The sequence below is a fragment of the Vigna radiata genome, chromosome 7, assembly GCF_000741045.1.
Source record: "Vigna radiata var. radiata cultivar VC1973A chromosome 7, Vradiata_ver6, whole genome shotgun sequence".
Lineage (NCBI taxonomy): Eukaryota > Viridiplantae > Streptophyta > Magnoliopsida > Fabales > Fabaceae > Vigna > Vigna radiata.
Window position 1 is genome coordinate 37453898 of NC_028357.1, and position 23016 is coordinate 37476913.

General features: G+C 30.6%; 2 protein-coding genes and 1 non-coding gene across 7 annotated transcripts; all 3 read left to right on the forward strand.

The window, feature by feature from the left end:
- The first annotated feature begins 88 nt into the window (after positions 1–88).
- TRNAG-GCC lies at positions 89–159 on the forward strand. Its single transcript has one exon. It is a non-coding gene; the product is annotated as a tRNA-Gly (tRNA).
- Positions 160–3330: 3171 nt separating this feature from the next.
- LOC106768914 (serine/threonine-protein kinase HT1) lies at positions 3331–7828 on the forward strand. 5 transcript variants are annotated; one of them, XM_014654301.2, is made up of 4 exons: positions 3331–3523; positions 3930–5179; positions 5674–6129; positions 7167–7828. In XM_014654301.2, the coding sequence occupies exons 2-4, from the start codon at positions 4394–4396 to the stop codon at positions 7437–7439; spliced, it is 1515 nt and encodes a 504-aa protein (XP_014509787.1). In that variant the 5' UTR covers positions 3331–3523; positions 3930–4393; the 3' UTR covers positions 7440–7828. The 5 variants fall into 5 exon arrangements, with proteins under 5 accessions (XP_014509787.1, XP_014509789.1, XP_014509786.1 ...); XM_014654303.2 differs by having other exon boundaries at positions 3963–5179; XM_014654300.2 differs by lacking the exon at positions 3331–3523 and adding an exon at positions 3548–3859.
- Positions 7829–21529: 13701 nt separating this feature from the next.
- On the forward strand, positions 21530–22883 carry LOC106766402 (transcription factor bHLH162). The gene is made up of 3 exons (XM_014651131.2): positions 21530–21720; positions 22031–22357; positions 22667–22883. Exons 1-3 carry the CDS (start codon positions 21601–21603, stop codon positions 22739–22741), a joined length of 522 nt encoding a protein of 173 aa, XP_014506617.1. The 5' UTR covers positions 21530–21600; the 3' UTR covers positions 22742–22883.
- The last annotated feature ends 133 nt before the right edge of the window (positions 22884–23016 follow it).

Sequence of the window (23016 nt, forward strand, 5' to 3'; positions counted from 1 at the left end):
TAGTTAAGTCAAAGAAACATGAAAATTAGAAAAACAAAACATACAGAGTAATATAATATAAAAAATAGAAGTAAAACATAAATATCAAGCACCAGTGGTCTAGTGGTAGAATAGTACCCTGCCACGGTACAGACCCGGGTTCGATTCCCGGCTGGTGCAATGTCTTTTTTGATGAGTAATTCGCTTGTAACTTTTAATGCTTAATTATATATTATATGAAACTTTTATTAATTACATAAAGGATATTATCTTTTTTTCGTATTTCGATTACTGCATACTCATTATGCTTAATGATCTTCATTTTATATTTTTTGAAATAGAAAAAAAAATTTAAATGTTTATTTGACTGTTTTTCAATTTATAAAAAATCTAGTAAAATAGACCCCTCTAATAACGATAGTCACATTGAGAAATATTATTAAAATCAATCATAACATGCAATTAGAATATCATCTATTTTAGAAATTTAAATCTTTTTCACAATTTTATCATTAAAAAGTATTTTATATATATAGTTGAAAAATAAATATATATTTAAATTATTCTTAATGAAGTAAAATTATTAAATGTATAATATTTTTAACAACTTGATTCAATTCAATGCTATACACTTATACAAATGACATTATATAATTTTATTATAAATTACATTGTCACAAATAGTGTTAGATATAAACAAAGTCACATATCAGATAACAGATAAAATAAGAAACTAAAGCAGATAATATTTTATTAGTATGAAAATCTGATAAACTTCCTTACCAATAGACCTAATTATTTATTTGTCATTGTTAATAATCTCTTAAGTTAAAGGTTTAACTGTTGAGCTTAATGGTATAAATATGAAATACCTTTCTAACATAGAAGTAGTTGAGTTCAATGGTTTAAAGTAGAAGAATATATAATTTAATTCGTAAATGTGTTAGAAAATGTTAGGAAAAATGTTGTGAAAGAGAAGGTATATTTGGTAAAAGATGAAGAATAAAAGAGAGTCAAATGAGAAATTCACATTCATTCCACATTTGATTTTCTTTGATTGAGGCGTGCGACTCTGTCCTTCAAATGTAGGCCATAGAATTTCAATCTTTCTCTCTCCTATCATTCATGGTCAAATTCTTCATATTCTTCACACGTTTCAAACAAAATGCAAAAATAACAATCCTTCTTATCCATGTCACGGGAAAAAAAAAAGATAAAAATCTTAGTCGTAAGTTATTTCATGCTTCCTTCAATTTTCAAAATCCGTACTATAAGATATACTTTGTTTGGTTGGTCATTGTGAAATAATATAAATTTTGCATTGACAATAAGTGAAAGCAAGGCCACCCTATGTCCCCATCTATTTGTCTTCTCTACCTTCACTCAATAATGCAATATATATTTCCATTTTTTATTTTGTTTTCTTCTAATTATTTAAGGCTAATGTTAAAAAAAAAAAAAAAAAAAACAAGTTGGTTTTCCGTTTTTGTTGCTTTTGGGTTAAACAAGGTACAACAAGTTCAGTAGATTCGTACGTTTGGTGCCAAACTTTAGCGTAAAGGCCAAATGGTTAGCTTTGGGAACCGTATCGTACCACCAAGGGAACCGTACCTAAGCCAAGTTGGCGTAGATGCGTTCAAGTATTCATTTCGAAAATAATAATAAATAATAAATAAATAATAATAGACATAAATAAAATAGGAATCCGTACCTTATTCTTCCCGATAGTGACACATGGATTCCTCCATTCACTCACTCTTTTTTTTTTTTTTCGTGAAACAAATAATAAATTCGAAAGTTTGTTTTTCAAAATTTAAATTGTTCTATTTTTTATATTTAAAATGCATTAAAATTATCGGTTGATCCAACTAAACCTAAAATTCGTATTCCGTTAAAACACACAACTAAATTGATAGAATTTCATTATATGCTTTGTTGTACCTACTCCACGTTAGATTGGATTATTGTTTTTAATAATTTTAATTAAAAAAATAAAAATTAAATACATTTTTAGTTTTTTAATTTCAAAAAAATTAAAAATATTTTTTTTTTCAAAACTTTCACCAATTTAGTATCTAAATTTAGAAATTAATGAATTTATTCTTTTTAATTATATATTATTAAGCATTTTACGTGTTTTATAATATTTATGTTTTCTACATTAAATAAATTTAATAAAATTAAGTTAAGAAATTTAAATTTACACTTAATTTTGATCAAAGTTTTGAAAATAGGCTAATTCTAATTTTTATTAGAAGTTAAGAGATTAAAAATATATTTAACCAAAAAATAATTATATATTTTATCTACTTTATAAAATTAATATTGAATACAATGTAAGTGTGTTTTATTCGAAAATTTAAATATATAACTTATCTAATTTTTTCATTTGTTTAATAAGTAAGGGAGTTTATAAAAATTACATTACTAAAAAAGGTAAAAACTTAAAAACTATTTTAGCAAAAAGAAAACTCTAACTCTCCCCAATTTTGCTATCTATTATGACTTTTATTTTCTTCCTTTTCCGATACCTTCCATCCCAGATATTTTATTTCTTAATTTAATGCATTGCGGTGCTTTTATCTTGACTTTTGAAAATTATAGTAATTAGTATACGAATTTCATTGTTATAATATCAACCAATAAAAATTACTATTTATATAAATTTTCGAAAATAGCCACTAAAAATTAATAAATATAGAACACGGTTGTGATTAAACTGTAACAATTATTCAAACAGTATAATCCTTACTCTTAATATAGAGGTATTAAGTAAAATCATTCTCAAAAGAAAACTAAAGATATTATTATGTAATTAAAAGGTGTATATAAAAGTTAGGTAAATCATTAATTACAGTGACGGATATTTTACCGATAACTAAGTTATTAAAACAGGTCAAAGATTTAAATCAGAGAAATTGAAAAATAATTGAAAAGAAAAGTTGGTTTTTTATTATGAATTATTATTTAAATATAAAAAATAATAATTAAGAGAATAAAATTAAAAATATTAGGTAGAGATAGATTATAAGAAGAATAATTAAAATAAAAAGATGTATAGGGTGGAAGGCTATTTAAAAGGTGGGAAATATATAACGAATGATAATAAATATTAATTATATTGAAAGAAAGGAATATAAAAAATAAAGTAGGCGTAATAACTGGGACGATGAGCACAGCACAGGCATCCCCATGTGTACCTTACACGGTTTCAATTCACCCCACCAGAAGAACAAAAAACTCATCATAACCGTTTCTACTTGAAAACATCATCATCCAAATTCGACAATCCACGGTCTCTATTTCCTGCGTACGTGATACGAAGTGTTTCACATTCTAAAATTGTATTCTCGAGCTAATTACAAAATAATACACCAACACTTTTCTCTTTCTTCTCAAATTTCTCTCTCTTCGTGGAAAGTGCTATTTATTAGGTGCAGGATTTTTCTGTCCTTGCCAGCATGTTATAAGCTCATACAACTTCTAATACCAAAAACAAACACACCCTTTCAAGCACGCTGATTTCAGTTTATCTGTTCTAGAGGTAATGCAATTTTAGCATTTTACTAACACCCTTTTCTTATCGGTATCTGGGGATGCTTTTTTTAAAAAGAAAAAAAATTAAAGTTTATTTCTTTTGTACCATTTGGCTTGCCGTGATGTAAGTTCTTTTGTTTCTGTATCCGGGTCTTCTAAATATAATAATAGTTTAATTGGCTTGTCACTCCTTAAAATAATGGGTATTATTGTTATTGATTAGTGTAGTCAATGAGGACGTATAATGATGGTTCTTTCTGCATTATCAACATAAATAAGTAATAAGCAGCAGCGACAATATAAACGATCTTTTAAGTCATGGTTTCTGGTGATTTGAATTTAAGTGAGTATTTTTTTTTTTTTTTTGTTTTTGGGTTGATTAGTTTATTCTGGTATCTATGTGGGATTTGCAGGCATTTACGGAAGGTGGGGGTTTGACTTTGCAGGTTAAAGGTGTCAGCTGTGGAGGTTACGGAAGGTCAAGTTTTTGATTGATTGGAGTTTCTGTTACCCCTACAGCACTGCATGTTTGTTGGCTTTTAATTCAGATTTTTCTCTTGGGGGGGCTTCCGTCACCGAATGGAATTGGATCTTTCATCTCAGATCAACTCATTGTTCCTGGGTCCTGATTGCTTTGAGTGGTTTTCTCATTTCATGTGGGAAGCTTTTGATTTTTCATGCTCCAATCTTTCAGTTCTTGTTGACGAGTTTGAGTAAATCTAGTCCCTGCGAACTCTCTCGTTAGTCTCAGAAGGTTGTTTTTGGGACCACCCTTTTGGCTTTGAGACTTGTTCTCAGTTGTGAATAAAGTGTGATTTGGTAACTTGAAGGTGTTTGTAGTTCTTTTAATTTTCTTTTTGTGAAGAAGGGTTGTGATATGATGGATGAAGATAGCAGCAATTCTTGGTTAAGGAGGACCAAATTCTCCCACACAGTTTGTCACCGGTTGGATTATTCCAGTTCCAGTTTAGGGTCTTTCAGCATTCAGCCAAGGACACAGCACAGTTCGAGTCTGAAATCAAGACCAGATGTAACTTTTGTTTCCGAAACCTCCTCGCAGGTTCGGAAAAAGCCAATAATGAGCAAACAGAGATCTTTGTCCCCTTTGCCTGAAACCTCTCTGTCTGAAACCTTCAAGGAAGCTAGATATGAGAGGAAGAGGTTCTCCACACCTGGTCCAAGGAGGAAAGAGCATGATAAGAAAATCATGGGGAAGTTACTGAACAAGGATTCTCGTGTGTCCAGTTCTAAATCTCCTTACAGCAGCCCAATGACTAAATCCCCTTACAACAGTCCAATGACCAAATCCCCTTACAGCAGTCCAATTAGACACCTTGCTTCAATCAAATTAAGCGACAAGTCCAAGCAGCGCAAGGATTCAGGATGGACGAAGTATTTTGACCATGGAGGAGGAAAGGTAACTGCTGTGGAAACAGCTGAGGAATGGAATGTTGATCTCTCTATGCTCTTTGTTGGTGTTAGGTTTGCTCATGGGGCTCACAGCAGGCTTTACCATGGCATGTATAAAGATGAAGCTGTGGCTGTAAAAATTATCAGGGTACCAGATGATGACGAAAATGGAATGTTAGCTGATCGATTAGAGAAACAATTCATTAGAGAAGTAACACTTTTATCTCGTCTCCACCATCGAAATGTTATCAAGGTAATCTATAACTCAATCCTTTACCTTCTTTTACTTACACTGTTCACAGACTTTTATTTGCTTCATTTTAAAAGCTTCTGGTGCTGTTGTTGTTTTCTGATGAAAAGAAGATATGCATGTGTATTATTTTTTGCACCTCAACTTTAAAACCTTTTAAAAGGAGGATAAGGTGGAACAAGAAGCACAGGACACATCATATTTTTAGTGAAGAACTGATTAACTTTTTCTAGGTTTTGTCCTTTGCTTTTGTTCCCACGCTGTCTGTTTTTCTTGTTGAATACAAAGCCGGCATATCCCTTATTTTTTGCTACTAATTACTGGACTAGAATAGACCCTTTACTTATGTTTAAATAATACCCATGGGAGTAAGAATACCCCATTATATTATAGTCTGATTGCAAAGTGATGTAATGTTGAGAGAATTTAGTGTGATTAGAGGCTGGTACTTATACACTTATCTTATTTATCTTATTTATCTTGATCTGATTACACAGTTCGTAGCAGCATGCAGAAAGCCACCTGTTTACTGTGTTATCACAGAATATCTATCAGAAGGTTCCTTGAGGTCATATTTGCATAAGTTGGAGACAAAAACTATTCCTCTAGAGAAGCTAATTACTTTTGCTCTGGATATTGCTCGTGGGATGGAATACATACACTCTCAAGGTGTCATTCACCGAGACCTCAAACCAGAGAATGTCCTTATTAATGAAGACTTTCACCTCAAAATTGCTGATTTTGGCATTGCTTGTGAGGAAGCTTACTGTGACTTATTTGCTGATGATCCTGGTACCTACCGCTGGATGGCACCTGAGATGATCAAACGAAAATCCTATGGAAGAAAAGTTGATGTATATAGTTTTGGGCTAATCTTATGGGAAATGGTTACTGGAACTATACCATATGAGGATATGACTCCCATCCAGGCTGCTTTTGCAGTAGTAAATAAGGTATGTTCCTTTGCAATTAAGTCATATGGATCTCTAGTGCAGATATCACAGTCTACTAATATTTTGTAACATCATTCTTCACTGCCTGTAACTCTATTCCTTGTAAAATTTTGTATTGCTTTTGTGCACTATGCATTGAAATCCTGTCAATGATGGAAAAAGGTCCAAAGCCTCATTTATCCACCCAAATCCCACTTCTATGCTTTCTTATCTTTTGGTGTTGTTGGTTGCTCAGGACCACTGGCACATAAGAGTACTGCCGACTATAATTGTTTTCAATTAATGACACAGTTCAATTGCAGATAGACAATGCATACTATGTTTTGCAATCCTTTGAGTGTATTTTATGAAAGTGACTATTACTCTCACGTGTAGCAGGCATTTTTTGCCTTGTTCGACAGGGAAATGTTGATGCCTTCGAAGTTTTAGACTGTGAAGGAAAGGAGATTTTTTCCCTTTTTGAAAGCTTCTTCCACTTTACTTATGTCATGATTTAGCAACTCTTTTCAGTTTTCAGCAATTTTTTTTCTCATTTTTATTTGCTTTATTTTAGTTTTTATTTCAATGTTTAGTGATGATAACCAAAGTAGGCATCACTCTCCTGGCCGAGGAAAATCATTCATATTTCTATCGAATAAATTGTTCACAAATAACCCGTCTGATGGTACTCTATAATTTATAGCTAAACCAGATATGTTTTTGAGACGTTGCTAAATCCTTGGTTAGGTATTTGGTTTGAAAAGAATGGCTAAAGTAATAGAAATTATTTTCATCCCTTCTTGATTTGTATTGCTTGCTAAATGAGAGGGGGGGGAAATGTGGCATGCATATTAATTAACATGAAATCATTACATTATATATCTGTTTCATCAAGTGTAGCACAGTAGTTGATAAGATTGCCAAGAACGGGGCTTGTTGAATTCTTAAGATCATCATGTATTGGGTAATTGTGGAAAATATTTGCTAGTGAAAACTCAAATAACATTATTTACAATGAAACTGTAATTTATGATAATTTGTTCTGATTTTGTATTCAGAATTCAAGGCCAGTTATTCCTTCAGATTGTCCAGCTGCAATGCGAGCTTTAATCGAGCAATGTTGGTCTTTGAATCCGGACAAGAGGCCTGAGTTCTGGCAGGTTGTTAAGGTATTAGAACAATTTGAATCTTCGCATGCTCGTGATGGAACACTGACTCTGGTGCAAAACCCTTGCTGCCAAGATCATAAGAAAGGGCTTCTCCATTGGATTCAAAAGCTTGGTCCTGTGCATCAAAACAATGGTCCTGTGCCTAAACCCAAATTTACCTGAGTCTTCAAGCGGGCTTGCTTTTTGTAGTATACCAGGTTCATTGTAATTAATATTGAATGGTTTGCTATACCCAAAAGAAAAACCAAAGGTTTGTTTTTGAGGTTCTCTAGCTGTAGTCCTCCTTATGCTGTTCATGTGAGAGTAAATTGATTTGTAGGCCTGTACATTAAAGTGGAGACATCTACTATTTTTATTGTTGTGTATACCACCAATTACAATGATGTAATTGCTCTAGGTTAAAAGTTTTCTTTTTTGGGGAGTGGGGGCACAATTTCTTCTGTTTTTTTTATAGAAGGTACTTGTATTTTAGTTTCTGTAATGGGAAAGTTTTAATTCTACATTTGTATGTGTCATTTTCTTGGCTAATGCAATGAACCTTGCACACTCAACTGGTGAGACTGTAGTTCATGGTTACTTATTTTGCTTTCTCTGTAATTCTGTTTTACTCCTTTTGGGTCATAAAATTGAACCTAAAGTAGGCTACCATTCAACATAACGATGTGAAATGGCAAAATTCTGGCACTGTAGCAACATTCAATTGCTAATGGAAAAAGGTGAACATGGGAAAAAAAGAAAGACATGATGATGTATCAAACAGTCTTACAAGATATTTGCTGAGATTCAAGGGTATTAGAGTAACTAACAGCGTTTTAAGTAGCAGATATGGATCAACACTTTTTATGATGATTACTTTTTCCCATCTAAAAATGTGTCAGTATTCAGTGACTTAATGCAGAGGTAGTAGGTTTGGGAATGCATGTGAAAATAAAGCTTAGTGTTAGGAGCATTTGCTTTTGGGGTTTATGCAATATATTCCACCTTCAATAACCTGTGGCTTCAACCAACTAACTAAATACTTGTTCTAACATGTTATTCCTCATTGAAATATCAAAAACTTTATTATTTGGTTGCTGTTTGTTGAGCACGTAAATGAGTCACATTCAGAACACTTTACCAATAAATGACATAGTAGGAACAGGTTTTATGTTTGTGTTGTCAAATTATAGCTTTAACACTTTTACCACACACGACTTAAGTATGTTCAATGAATCTAAAGGATTGCATGTGACTAGCTAAATTCTATTGGATCAGTTGGCTACGTTAAGGCCTTGAACTGAGTATTACAATTGTTAGGTAAAGAAAGGCAACATTTGTTTGTTTGTTTAGGAGCATGTAGCAGTGTGACTAAGCAAGCATGCTGGTTGGAGATGTAATTTGACTAATCGTTTGTTTTTGTCGAAATGCAATGTTTTTGCTGACCTATGCCTTGGTTAGGTGGCCATGCATTTGGAAGCATAAGCATTATCACGTTATAAATTATTGAAACGTTATTGCAGTAGGTCCCGTGATATCTATAGCTTCTTTATGAAAGTGGATTCTCTTTCACTGGGCTTTTTCTGTTCGTAATTTTTGGGCTCTTTAGCAGCAACTTGTTCTCAGGGTTCTCATGATCATTCATTATTTGTTTGTTAATATAGAAGATGACGATGCCAGCAGGGACCAAAAATAATTGAAGTCTATTCTTTCATTTAATCATCACTATCATTTAAGCACTGTCTTGTTCCCATCGATAAATCAATGTAAAGTTTACGTAACTGACATCATTTTATGCTTCTTTTCCTTTCTACTGTTTTCGTGCTACTGTCAATAATAACTTATCAAAAGCGTTATAAATACACACTCAATTTTATAACTTTTAATTGTTAGAAGGGATTTTAGATCTAATTCAATCCTACAAAATCGGTTTGTAAGGTGAAGTTTATACCCCCACTTATATATATATATATATATATATATATATCATAAATTGGTCTTATCTCTAGTCCATGTGTCGATGTGGCACTTCCAACACATTCCCTATATACATATCGAGTGTGAGACTAGATATTAATGGATGGTTCATAACGGCTCAATAGTGGGTGTAACAATAGTGGGTGTAACAATATGCCTAATAAATATCGCTAGAATAAGCTCTAACCATAACTGTGATACCATATTAGAAGTCAATTGTGATACTATGTTAGAAGTCGATTTTGTAGAGTTGAAATAGGCCTAAAACTCACTTCTAACATTAATAAATAAAAAATGTGTTAACAGCTATTCTGTCAGTTTCTTTTCAACTTTCTTTTTTTTTTCCCTTTCAATGTTTAAAATAATATTAATTGCTACTTCATCTTTGTTTAATTTATGCTTCTGCATTATAAAACAGGAAAACGGGAAAACTTATAATTATTTTATTAGAACAAGAAAATTATCATATGTATTAAGGGATAAACCTTAAGTCTTAATATTTTTAAATTAGAAAACATCGATATTGCAGAAGTTAATATATAAAGTTTTGGTCCTCGTTTTTGTTTTAAATTAGCCTTAATTGAGTTTTTATTTTTTAAAATATAATGTAATTTTGTCTTTTACGTTACTAATATGTAAATATTTCTTTAATTTTTCTAAATTTCTTTTAGAAACATATATTATGTCACGTATCAAATAAGGATCTTCTCATATGACATAAATGGTAGTGAGAGTTTATGTGTCATTGTTAAAACAAATATCATGAAAAAGATCTTAATTTAGTCTGTGTATTTATTATTTTGTTTCATTTCAGTCTTAATTCTTTTAAAATAGAATAATTTTATCTCTAAATGGAAATTAAATTAAATTTTTATATAAATGTTATAATGATATTTTTTTATTAAAATTTATATTTTTATTAAATATTTTTAACAAAATTAAATTTATTTAGGTTTATATTTTAAATTAAATTTATTATCATATTATTATTATTATTATTTTTGTTATTTGATAATAAATATTAAACTGATATTTTTAATATATTGTTATTCAATAATAATAAATTTTAAGAATATTATTATTATATATTATTATTTTTATAATTTATATAATAATATTATTATTACAATTAATAATAATAATATTATTATAATAATTATTAACAGTGCTATTATTATTACAATTATCAATATTATTATAATTAATATTATTATTGTTATAATAAATATTATTAAATATTACCATTACTATTATTAATATTATTATTATTATTATTGTAAAGACATATAAAATAGTTTTTTTAGGAGTGATAATGATTTAAAAATAACGAGAGTTGTTTATTTTAATATTAAAAGGTTTTAATATAAATAGTTTTGTGAGGAATACATTTCATTATTTTAAAACATATTAAGTCTCTAAAACTACTTTTCTAGAATTTTATAACTTCTCTATAAGAGTTCTCATCCCTTGCTTATCTATTTAAATATTAAAGACCACTTAAGTGCGACGAAATCTTCAAGTCTAATCGATCAGTTTCTCAAATAGAGTAAGATGGTTTCCTGTTCATTTCTTTGGCCAGTTTTGCTTTCCTTGCATGCTAGTTCTTTTTGTCTTACAAGTGAAGTTTGAGTTTTCTACAAGATTCTTTACTGATTAGTGGTCCTAGCGGTGTACCCTGATCGTGTTTTTGTATTTATAGAAGCAAATAGGAATTTCGATATGTTGGAGCTATTTTAGGCTTTCTAGGACGATTTGGTCTTCTGTCAGGAAAAATGAAGCTAATATTTGCTTTAAATTGTGTTAAGAAGTAGGAATTTATGTTTGCTAGGTTGTGGGAAAGATGTTTGATTGAATATGTTATCATTTGAGATAATTATTTAACAATAATTATGTTTGATGAGTGAATTTGGATTATTGATGAATGTTATTGTCAATGATTATGATTGGTAGTTGCTTAAACTTTGATGTTGTTGTGTTGGAGTGTAATTAGATACAAAACTAGTGTAGGATAGAAGGTAGTGAAAAGGAAGTGTTGTGGGGTTTTTTTGTCTGAATTGGGATTTTGATAGGTGAAATTCTAGAGGAGCAACTTTAGTGTGATAACTGATGTTTGGGATTTGTTTTAAGGTCATTTAAAACTTGTATAAAACCTTAGTTAACCAAAAGGGATCATGTTAAATTGGGGAGTAGTGATTTGGTAGAGTTGTAGGCTAATTTTGGGCTAAATATGGGTTTTGATAGGTGAGATTTTGAGATAAGGGTTGGACGGAAAATTCTGAGGTTTAAAGTTTATTTTTAAGCTATTTATGACTTGTTTAGAGGTTGAGTTTACCAAATTGTGATGAGGAATGAGTAAAATTGAATAATGAGCTTTAGAATGATGTTTTACTTTGAGTGAGTTAGAAATTCATGGAAAAAAAAGACAAGTAGAGTTTAAGTTGAGTCATAAACACTTTGATGAGTTCAATTAAGGTTTGAAATAGAAAATAGGAGTTATAGGTGCATGTGAAGGTTTATGAGTTAGAAAATTTGAGGTTGAGGGGTGCAAATTTTGCAAAATTGATGTTCTTTAGAATTCTGCAGACTAGCTGGGCGAGCTTCGGGTAGTTGGGAGAGTTAATAGTGAAGAATGACATTGTGTTTCAAAGGCTTGGTGAGAGTTCTCACTAGGCTTGGAAAACTCTCTATTGGACCAGATTTCTGGTGATAGGCGCCCTGTGTTCAAGTTTGTTTTCCTTTGTTTTCTTTTCTTTTAGTTTTGTGGTTTCTTTTAAGGTTTGTTTAGTACTTAATCTTGATATACTTATTAAAGTATGTATGTTTAAGATATTATGTAAGGTTTGTGCTAATGTGATGTATGTGGTAAGAAAGGAGTTTTATGGGGAAACTCCTAATGTGGTGTTTAGAGTAATGTAATGATATAAGGACTCAGTCTTGAAAGTTATCCTAACGCTCCAATAATCGCTCCACCTCAATAGAGAAGGAGATTATATGGTGAGGAGTAGTAGGAAGTCCTAATTTGGGTGAGGAATTACAAGTCATAATTTAAATTTTTCACGTAATAAAATCATCCAAATCAACAACACCACATTAGCATACTTTGACGTTGTCTGTCAAAACTTAACGGAGAGGGCTTAATTTTTACGATTTTTCAAAAAGTAGGACCCACTTAAGATCGTTTTCAACAAGAGGACCCATTTGAGATTTTTCTACAAATACGAGGAGAGCATTACTCCCTCCACCACTACATAGTGCTCTCTACACCTTTTTATTCTTCTTTTGCCCTTGTGTAATATTTAATGTGGTGGTTAAAAATTTTAATTTTCTCCAATTTCCAACCACTTCATTAATGGTCCCCGCCAATATATGAAAGCACCCCCACACTCCACCACTTCCAAGGAAATCAAATTCCTCTTCTTTTCCTTCTAATATATGAATGCACCCTCACACCCACCACTTCCACAGAAATCAAATTCCTCTTCTTTTCCATCTCCCTATAATTGTTCTCCTTTAAAAATAAAACAATTCAAAACAAAATCAATTAACTTTAATTAAATTAATAATAATTAATTTCATTAAATAAAACAAAATTAATTTAATTATAAATACATAATTTACTTAAAATATAATTATAATTAAAATATGATTACTTAACTTTAAAAGTATCTAAAAATTAATTTACAAACCAATAAATTAATAAACTAAAAAGTAAAAAAGTAAAATGAAAGAAATCTCGGAAAGCTGAATAAATAATACTACAGAAAATATTAAGTTAAAATAAATGTATAAAAATTAACAACCTAAGTAAAATTAAATTATTGACCTAAAAAAAAAACAAGAAAACGAAAAACTAAGGTCTTAACGTATATTGGAGATCCGTTCGATCTTCAACAAAGGAAAACACCCAAAACGTTGATAGGCTTCATTGGGTACGAGACATTCGTTAAGCCTTCAACGGATCTCGAGATCCGTCCACGGATATCAAGATCCGTTGAAGGCTCAACAAATGTCCCATATCCGTTGTAGTCTTTGGCGATTCTCTTTTTCTTCATTTAACATAGAACAAAGGCACATAGAATCATTAACTTAGATCGAAAACAACAACAAAGAAAACACCAAACTCCATAACACCAAGAAAGTAAGAGTGTGGGGGTGGGGCGTGTGGTGTGGGATTGAGTGAATAAAAGAGTAAAAAGTTAGAATTTTAAGAAAAAGTTAAAAAAAGCAAAGGGTAAAAGTAAGTAAGGGTATTTTTGAAATTAAAAGAAAAAAATTGGAGAGGTGTAAGAAGTAGTGTATAGTGGTGGAGGGAGTAATGCTCGTACGACAACTAAACGAGAGTTTAAATCTAAATATAAAGTGTTAAAAAAAATGGATTAACACGTGTTTGGAACTTAGAAAAGTGACATTAAGACAATTGCATCATGCACCCCATATTTTCTGAAAATCCGTTTTTATTTGGTTGTTTTATTTGAAAGTTGTGAGACAGTGGTGAACTGGTTTGGAGTGTTTTGACGTAGGGCTCTTCTGTGAAGCTTTGGTAGGGTGTAGGACACTTCCGGATATAGGTGGTGTGGAAGATGAGAATTGATTCCGGAAGAGTAAAATATCATTCCGGATTAAATATGGTGGTTTAGGTTTGGGAAGCATAAATATGCTTTTTGAAAGGACATTCCGGAAGTGTCTTTGCAGTACCCATTTCTCTATTTTTGGATATGTCTTATTCTTTGAAAGAGAATTTCATGGATATTATTGATTTGAGGGTACAAAACAATTTCTGGGAGTGTCCAGTGAAGAAGAACAAAAAGTAGGTTTAGATTAAGAAACTCATAAGGTTAATTTTGATATTTCACATATTTGATGGGTGCATGTTGAAATTTGGGGGTGGAGGTTTAAATTTGAGGGGGTGCAGGAAGCAATTTCCCCCATTTGAGTATAAATTGGGCCTTGGTGATATTGATTGTTAAAGCAATTACTTGACAACTAAACTGATGATAAGATCACGTGAAAAACAAGAAAAGAAAAAAAAAAAAAAAAGTGGTAGCATGAATGAGTGTTGTTCTTTAATATCCAATAATTGTTGTTGCTGAATAATAGACTTTTTGGCTTATTAAAGTGAGGAAGGTGAGATGTGAAAGGAGTGAAAAAATCTTATAAAGATAATTCAATTATTAGATTGGATGATGTTTCTAGTAATGTTTCTTATCCACCCAATATGCAACAGACATGGAATGATAAAAGTTAAAGAGGCAACACTCAGTAGCACTAAATGGCCTACATCAAAGGATATGTTTTTGTGTTTGAATCTAACGTAACATTTCAGTTTCGGAATTGTCGTTTTCAAATGCTGTTTTTGCAATGGGTAAAGCCACTTTTATTACAAAAAGGACCATTCCTTCTCATGAATGTGGGGATGTGATGCGATCGGTGCACTTCACCATTGTGTTGTGCATGCAAGATCCTCGCAAAAAGAAAAATAAAATTACATGATAACTTTGAGGATACTACATTTTATTTTTATCTTTTGATGAAAAAGTTTTAATTTATAACTATTAATTTCCACAGGAATATATATATGACTTCCGTTGAGTTGCTATAATCTTCCCTCAACACAATTCAAACAAAAGTGTTTTTGAAAGAATTGTATTTAGAATAAGTTAGATGTAATCAACGCCATCTTTTGGTGTTCAACTAGCTTAATACTCATCAATATAAAGTTTCTAGGATTTAAGATCAAAGAGTATATGTTCGGCATATTAAAATTTGCAGTAATGGTGTCGTTTAACAGATTATATCATTTATTTAATATGTTAAAATGTGTAAAAATGATCAAAAATAGAGTACATGAATACAAAACATGTTTACTCACCTTGTAAGTAGTTCTTTTGAAACGTTTGGAAGAGAAGTCTACGAAGATTTAGGAATATAGATGATTTTTAGAGAATTAGGGTTTGGTTTAGGATAAAGAGGGAAGATTTGTCAATATTTGAAAATGTTAATGTTATGGAAATAAGTCTTAAGACACATGTATATAGGATTCTTAAATCCTGTATCAGTATAATCGATTATGTTATTTATGCAATCTGTTATGCTTTTCTTTCTGTTTTAACGGCTTATCCTATTGTGTAATTGATTATTTAAACACTTAAGCCTCTTATTAATTCATTTAACAGTCTTAACAGATTAGACTATTTAGGTAATGGATTAAATTGTGTTATCTGTTTTAATCGATTATCAAACTTATGTAATCGATTATTTTTGCACTTAGCCATATTAGTCATCCATTTTCCATCATTAACAGATTATCTTAGTTATATAATAGTTTATGGCTTGCTCTCTATTTTAATCAGTTGTATAACCTATATAATCAACTATAATATAGTAGTTTGCCCATGTTAGCTTTCTAAGTGACCTGGAAAAATCTAACAGATTATATAACTTGTTTAATCGATTATTTATACCAGAAATGAGATTTTTCATTTGTTTTAAACTTGAATCATTCAACGTTAATGGATTCAATCATCTACCACACTTGTTAAAGATATAAACAATTGTTATACCATTTTGTTGTGCAAGAAACCATTATTAATCTTTTAACCATTCATCATAAAAAACAAAGATATAAAGATACAAAGCTCTCCTTATCAACTATTTGCTCACATCTATATGTCCAATCAAAAAGTCGACCCTTGTGAGTTAGTTGGGTCAAATGAGCCATTATTTTAGAGAATCATTTAATGAATCTCCTATAGTAGTCAACTAAGCCGATAAAGTTTTGGGCATTCCCATTTAAGTTTTGCCTCCACATTGATAGGATCCATTGAAATCCCTTGAGCTTATATAAGAACTACACTTCTTCTAACCAAAACTCACATTTGGATATTTTTGCATAGAACTACTTTCCTCCCAAAATGACCAACATTGTTCTTAAATATTTCTCATGCTCTTATTGAGTCTTGGAGTAGATGAAAATGTCATCTATAAATATAATGACAAACTTATCTAAGAAGGGCCAAAATATTATATTCATGTAGTCTATGAATATAATTGGAGAATTTGTCACTCCAAATGAAATCACTACATATTAATAGTCCATATCTCGACCTAAAAACAATTTTATGAATATTTTCTTCTTTTAAACGAATTTAGTGATAACCTAACATCGGGTCTATCTTTAAGAAAATTGACACCCCGTGTAACTGGTCCATCAAATAATCAACCATTGACAGATGGTACTTGTTCTTAATTGTGAGTTTATTTAGTTATTTGTAATCGTTACACAATTTAGAGCTTCCATATTTCTTCTTGAACAAAAGCATTGTGGCTTCCCATGGAGATACATTAGGTCTAATAAAATGTTTTTCCACAAATTCTCCTATTTGCTTTTTTAGCTATGCTAACTCACTTGGTGCCATTTTGTAAGAAGCAACAAAAATATTGGTCTAAAACTTAGTATAAGATCTATAGTTGTTGGTGATCCAATACGAATTTTTCCAGTAATTGCATTGGATTCAATTGTAAGACAACAAGGTTATTCCATAAGGATCTGATTTGGATAAGGTGGTAACTTATGATCTACTCATATTTGCAATAAAATAATGATAAGAGTTGATAGATTTAAAAATAAAAATTTGCATAATGATTAAAGTGGTTGATATTGATAACAATGTTGGGATTGAATTTTGCTACTCTTCTTCTACTACATTGTTATCTACTCATTATAAGTTACGTTCATTAATTTAGTGTTCTTGAAAGTGCTCTTAATGTAATCCTAAATCCAGTCCTGACATCTAGGATCTAAGGTTATCAATCTCAATGTGATTCTTCACCACTTGATTGAATGACTCCTTGCATTTACAACAAGACTCTAGGTTCAACTAAAGCAAATAGATATACTACTAACATCTAGCAACATTATAAAATTTGATTGGATCTAAATTGAAACAAATTTCTACTCAATTTAAGTTGATGAAGTAAGATAAGTGATCAAGTAATCAAAGTAACAAACATAAATCAAATAACCAACACTTAAAGCAAGAACGTAACATACATTTGAATAAACAACAATATAGAGAATTAGATAAGTTTACATTCAACCCCAACAAGAGAGAGTCTAGCTGCTCATGATAATGAATTCAAGCACAAGAATTTGGATTTATTGTCCTCCTCTAATAGTTCTCCTAAACTCTATTACAAAAGATGTCTACATTGCCCTAGAACTAGATTGGAAAATCAACATACAAATAATAAAGCAAGGCTTTATTTTTATCGAAATTAAAGTGTAACTCCAACTTCGAAAGTGTTGGTTAGCTCTTGATATTTCCTCCTTAGGTGAGTTTTCTCCTAGCTCGAACCTCTAGTTTGATGGTCAATAATTGAGCTTTTCTTCCTTGGAGAGGGTTTCCTCTGAAGCTTAGCTGCTTATTTTGGTGTTTGAAATTTCTATGTAGTGAAGGTTTCTTCTTTGAGGCTTTTCACTAATAACATTGCTCAGTTGCATGGATTACATTTGAATCTTTACTAAACTATCTTTTGGTTCTCAACGTCAATTTTGGGACTCATCACCATATGCCTAAATTCCCTAAATATATTTGTAAAAATATCACAAACACGTCAGTTTTTATATTTTCTTACTTCTCTACTCCTTATTCTATCATTTAAATTAAAAAAAAAGGAATGTTTTTATCGAAGAATATATTAATTTCATCCATGACAAGTGTCAAAAGAATATGAAATATTAAGTAAACTAGATACTTTCAACTTACCCTAACGTTAGCTCTTTATTTGTCCCCAAACAAAGCTTAATGATTTTCTACAACATGGTTCTAAAAATTCTCATCATGGTTGTCTTCAGAACTTATATTCATAACTCTTTGATTCAAGGCTTAAGACAATGCAATCACAATACTAAAATGGAAACCAAGGATAAGTAATCAAGACACAAATACAGTTCACATGCACAATTCAAAATCAACACAGAATCTCAATGAATTTTCTGCTCTGTTAATAAGAGATCGTCCTACCAATTTTGAGCATTTTCATTCTCAACATCTTTGCAATCATCCACTTATTTTTGTATTTCATTTCCAACCACCATGTCCACAAAATCATGTTGGATTAGTAAGGTCTTTTAGGGTTTGCAACATGGTTGGGCTATTAAGAAACTTTATTTTATAAGATCAACATGACTTAAACTACTACAAAGGGAAACAACAATACATATGTGCCATGAATATGTATCTGTTCTAACCTTGCTTCTTTACAACACTTTTCCTTTTCATTCACATTTCCTTTGAGTACACCTTTTATTAACTTAGTTTAGTGTATTGCTTTCTTCATTCTGGTGTCTCAAACTCAGTCTTAGGTGGTGGCTTATGTATCATAACTTACTTGCTCAACAAGGAAAGACAAATTTGCTACATGTATACTCTCAAGTGATTCAATTTATACTAATTATCCAAGTTACACTACCACATATAACAGAAACCCATAACCATAAATCTCTGAAAGACTTATATGCTCTGATACTAAAATGTAATACCCCAAATTAATAGAAATTATCAAATAATTTAAGACATTTCAAATTTTGATATTAAACATAATTTACACAAGTAAATTCATAATATCATATTACAATAATCATCATTTTAAGTTTTTAAAAGAAATAAATTACATAGTTTATCAAAACTAACATTGAGGAACGAGTAATGTAACTTAAAACTACATACTAGTGCTAGTCTCTCATCCACTCTAGTCCCCAATTGCACCACTTTTAGATACCTCACCTATAGTATCTTCTGCTCACATGAAATTCATGATCATAGCAAAAATACATATACACACATAGCAAGGGTATGCTTTTATATAAAGGAATACTGAATGAAAAATAGTATATATCTATATAATAAATAAAAAACTCAAGAAACTTAGCAACCATCTAGATAATGCACAACTATTCTCAAAATTCCACACATTATACAAGTAATTCATTAACAACTACCTCTAAAGGGTTTTCTATACACACACACACACACACATATGTATGTATGTATATTAAGTACAACTCAGAGACTTTTTCCATGTTTCAAGGATATTGATAGCATTTAGACTCATAAGGTCATGGTTACAATCTTCTTATTAGCAGAGTTAGTTCACATGTGCCAACTCAAAAAGTTTCTCATATGAACCAACTCCTAGCATAGTAACCTCCATCGACTCTCACGATGAACTATCCTACTCTATGCGAGTTTGGATACCTAGTAGAATATGAATAATTTATTTTTTTAGTTATTACTCAATATATCTAACACAAAATAGTATAATTCTTCCTCCATTGGAAATAATTCCACCTTCATCAAACCAAAACATATATTACTACATTCAACATTTCGAAGTCACTAACATACTTATATATACTTTAGTGTAACACTCCCTTTCATGGGTCTTACATTTAGCACCTAGCAAGCCCAATACATGTCTAGTGAGAGCACCCTAGGAGCTCCTAAGATTTAAAATCAAAGAGTCGTGCCTAATGGCACCAAGTCAAGGAACTTTTTGAGTTTAGTGTCGCCCAACAACAAACTTGTTCATCCAACGACAACCAAGTTAAAGACACACTATTTAAGTGGCGCCCAACAACATGATAGTGGTGGCGGTGTATGAGAGCTTTAAATTCCATTTTTGTGATCTTATTGAGTAATTTGACACTCATGAACTACTTCCTTCTTAACAAACTTTCATAGCACTTTAAAAATTAAGGCTCATAGCTTAGGAAGTGCTAAATCAGTTCAATTAAAAAAAATCTCACAAAGGAATTCTTAACAATAATAAAAAACTAAGATTGTACAAACATATGATTCATTCTCTAATACCAATTGAATCAAACTTACTATTCATCTTAGAAAACAAATTACTCTTAAATCACAATGAGTTCAATTCAAACTATTTCAACAATTCAAACTATTTCACCACACTAGAGTTCAGTTCATTATATTTATCAATGTTAACTAAAAGTTGTAACTTACGTTAATCAAGAAAAAAATATTAGTTAACATGAATTGAAAAATAATCTGAAAAGAAAACCGTCAATTAAGAAATAATTTTAATCGATACCAATAAAAACTAACTTTACTTTAAATTCATCAAGAAATAAGTAAATATATATGTAGTTGAAGTGAAGAAAAGAAAAATATATAGTAGATGGATCATCTAGAAAACACTTCATAAACAAAATCCTAGCAAAGACTTTGTACATTAAAAAGAAAAAGTGTTATGAAGAATCACGATAAAATTCAATATGAAAAAGAAAAAAAAAACTGTCAAAATCCATTGCAATAACAATGTCAAGTTGTTAATGCCAGACCTTAACTTTGGATCACAAACAAGTTAATGATATCTTTATTGAAATGAAACAATAATGCATCTCTCAAATCAAGAATAGTATAAAAAGAAAAGAAGAAATGACATAAATATAAAAAGAAAAGAATAAAAAAATTAATTATGATATTATTTTAAGTAAAATTTAAAATTATCTAATTTTATATAGTAAATTTAGTTTTATTATTTTGTAAAATTACAATTTCTTTTCATGTCCAAATCACATATTTTATTATAAAAAATTTCAAATTTCAAATTATATGTAATATCTATGTATCTCAAAATTTCCCAATCAGACTTACATAAGTTGTTGTGTGCAGCCCATATTTAAAAATCTAAGTCTAATTGAACGTTTGAGTTTGAGTTTGCTACATTAAAAAACGAACTTAAACAATTAATTAACATGTCAAATTAAAATAATTCATAGCTCACAAACAGTTTAAGTCCTTTACACCCATAAAACACATGGAATATAATTCTTAATTAATTATACATCATGTTTTCTTTACATTTTAAGTACATGGGTTATAATTAATTGAACAATTTCATTGTTCATAATGATTAAACAACGAAATCTTAGATGTATAAACCTATATAAATATGAACTATAAAAATGGTAAATAAGTTATATATATATATATATATATATATATATATATATATATATTGATATATACAAGCTCGATTTTAATTAAACCATTACATTTAAACTGCCAGAATGTTGGATTATAAATATTATAAATATAGAAGTCCAAATGAAAAATACATACTCGTTGAATTCAAACAGTCAAAAAGACAATCTGTGTAGCTTGAAACTAATCAGATAAAATGGTGTCCCCACCACATCTCATATCCCAGAAACTTTAACAGTAGCATTTAATCATTGTAATTTGCTTTTGTAAAAGTCACTAGAAACTGCAAATAGCTTGCAACTCTTATCTGGTATGTGTTTTAGCTCTATGAGTGGTTGATCCATTGCATCCTTAAGATATTCATGGAGAACAACCCTAGTTCATCAACAAGTGATAGAAAATTGGTTGAGAGGAATAGAAGAAATCAAATGAAGGATCTTTTCTCCAAGCTCAACTCAGTTCTGCCTCATCAAAGTTCAAGGGTATGACCCTCTTTTTTTCTCGCAAAAATATTCGTACACATGAGTATTTGCAAATAAAATTTACGGTGATAGGTACTATAGCGGATATTTATTATCCGAAAGGAAAGCAATGGATAGTGAATATTTTAATATTCACTTTTAAACAGGTCGGTGTGGATATTAAATTATCTACTTTGTGGGTGTTAATTTCTAAACGGATCGGATGCGGGTATTAAAATATTTACCAGTCGGGTTGTGAGTAGACAATGCTGGATTTCATCCGTTGTCATCCCTACTATCAAACGTCTCAATTTCATTTGAATCTTTGCAGGAGGGAATTTCGCGTCCAGATCAGATAGGTGAAGCCATAGACTACATAAAGAACTTACAGATTAAGTTGGAGAAGATGAAGGAGAAAAAACACAACTTAACAGACATTGTAAGGTCAAGAACTGCTACCATGAATATGGAATTGAAATCTCCACAATTTAAGATCCAACAAATGGGTTCAGTCTTGGAGGTTGTTCTAGTATCTGGGTTGGATTTTCATTTCATTTTCAATGAGACAATTCGTGTTCTTCAAGAAGAAGGATCTGATATAGTTAATGCCAGTTATACTGTTGCTGAAAATGCAGTTCTCCATAAAATACACTGTCAGGTGAGCTTTGAATTCTCCATAACCCTTCTGCCCTATCAATCAATTAACTCGTGTGTAAGTATAATTTCACAGTGAATAAGAATATTAGTTAATTTACTTACAATTTGCTTGATTTTATATAAAAAAAAAAAAATTGTATTTTCTAAACTATCATTGATCACATTGAAGATTGAACTCAAATTTAAATTATTTAACTTGAAGAGTATATTTGAAAGAATATTAACATTTAGAATTAGCTAAAATTTGCTTATATTTCAATCCATCAAAATTATACTACATTTATACATGCAACTTGTTTGCATTTTGCAGGTAGATGAATCTGCCAATGGAGCTTCGAGGATATCGGAGAAACTGAAGAATTTATGTCAATGGTCGGTAGCATGAATTGTTGGTCGGTAGCATTGTGTTACCTAGTAAGCAGATTCATAATCACTGTCTTGTTTGCATTCAATATCAAGATTCTGATTATGTTTTTTCTGTGTGTGCACACACACCTATGCTTGAATATGTGTATCATGTTGCAGAATCTGATGAAAAAGGTTTTGTTTGTTTTATAGTTATAATTTTAGACGTTTATTCCGATTTCATGTTCGATGTGATTTGAGGATCACTGAGTATGTTAGGGAATAACGAAGGAATCCGGAGAAGATTTATGCATA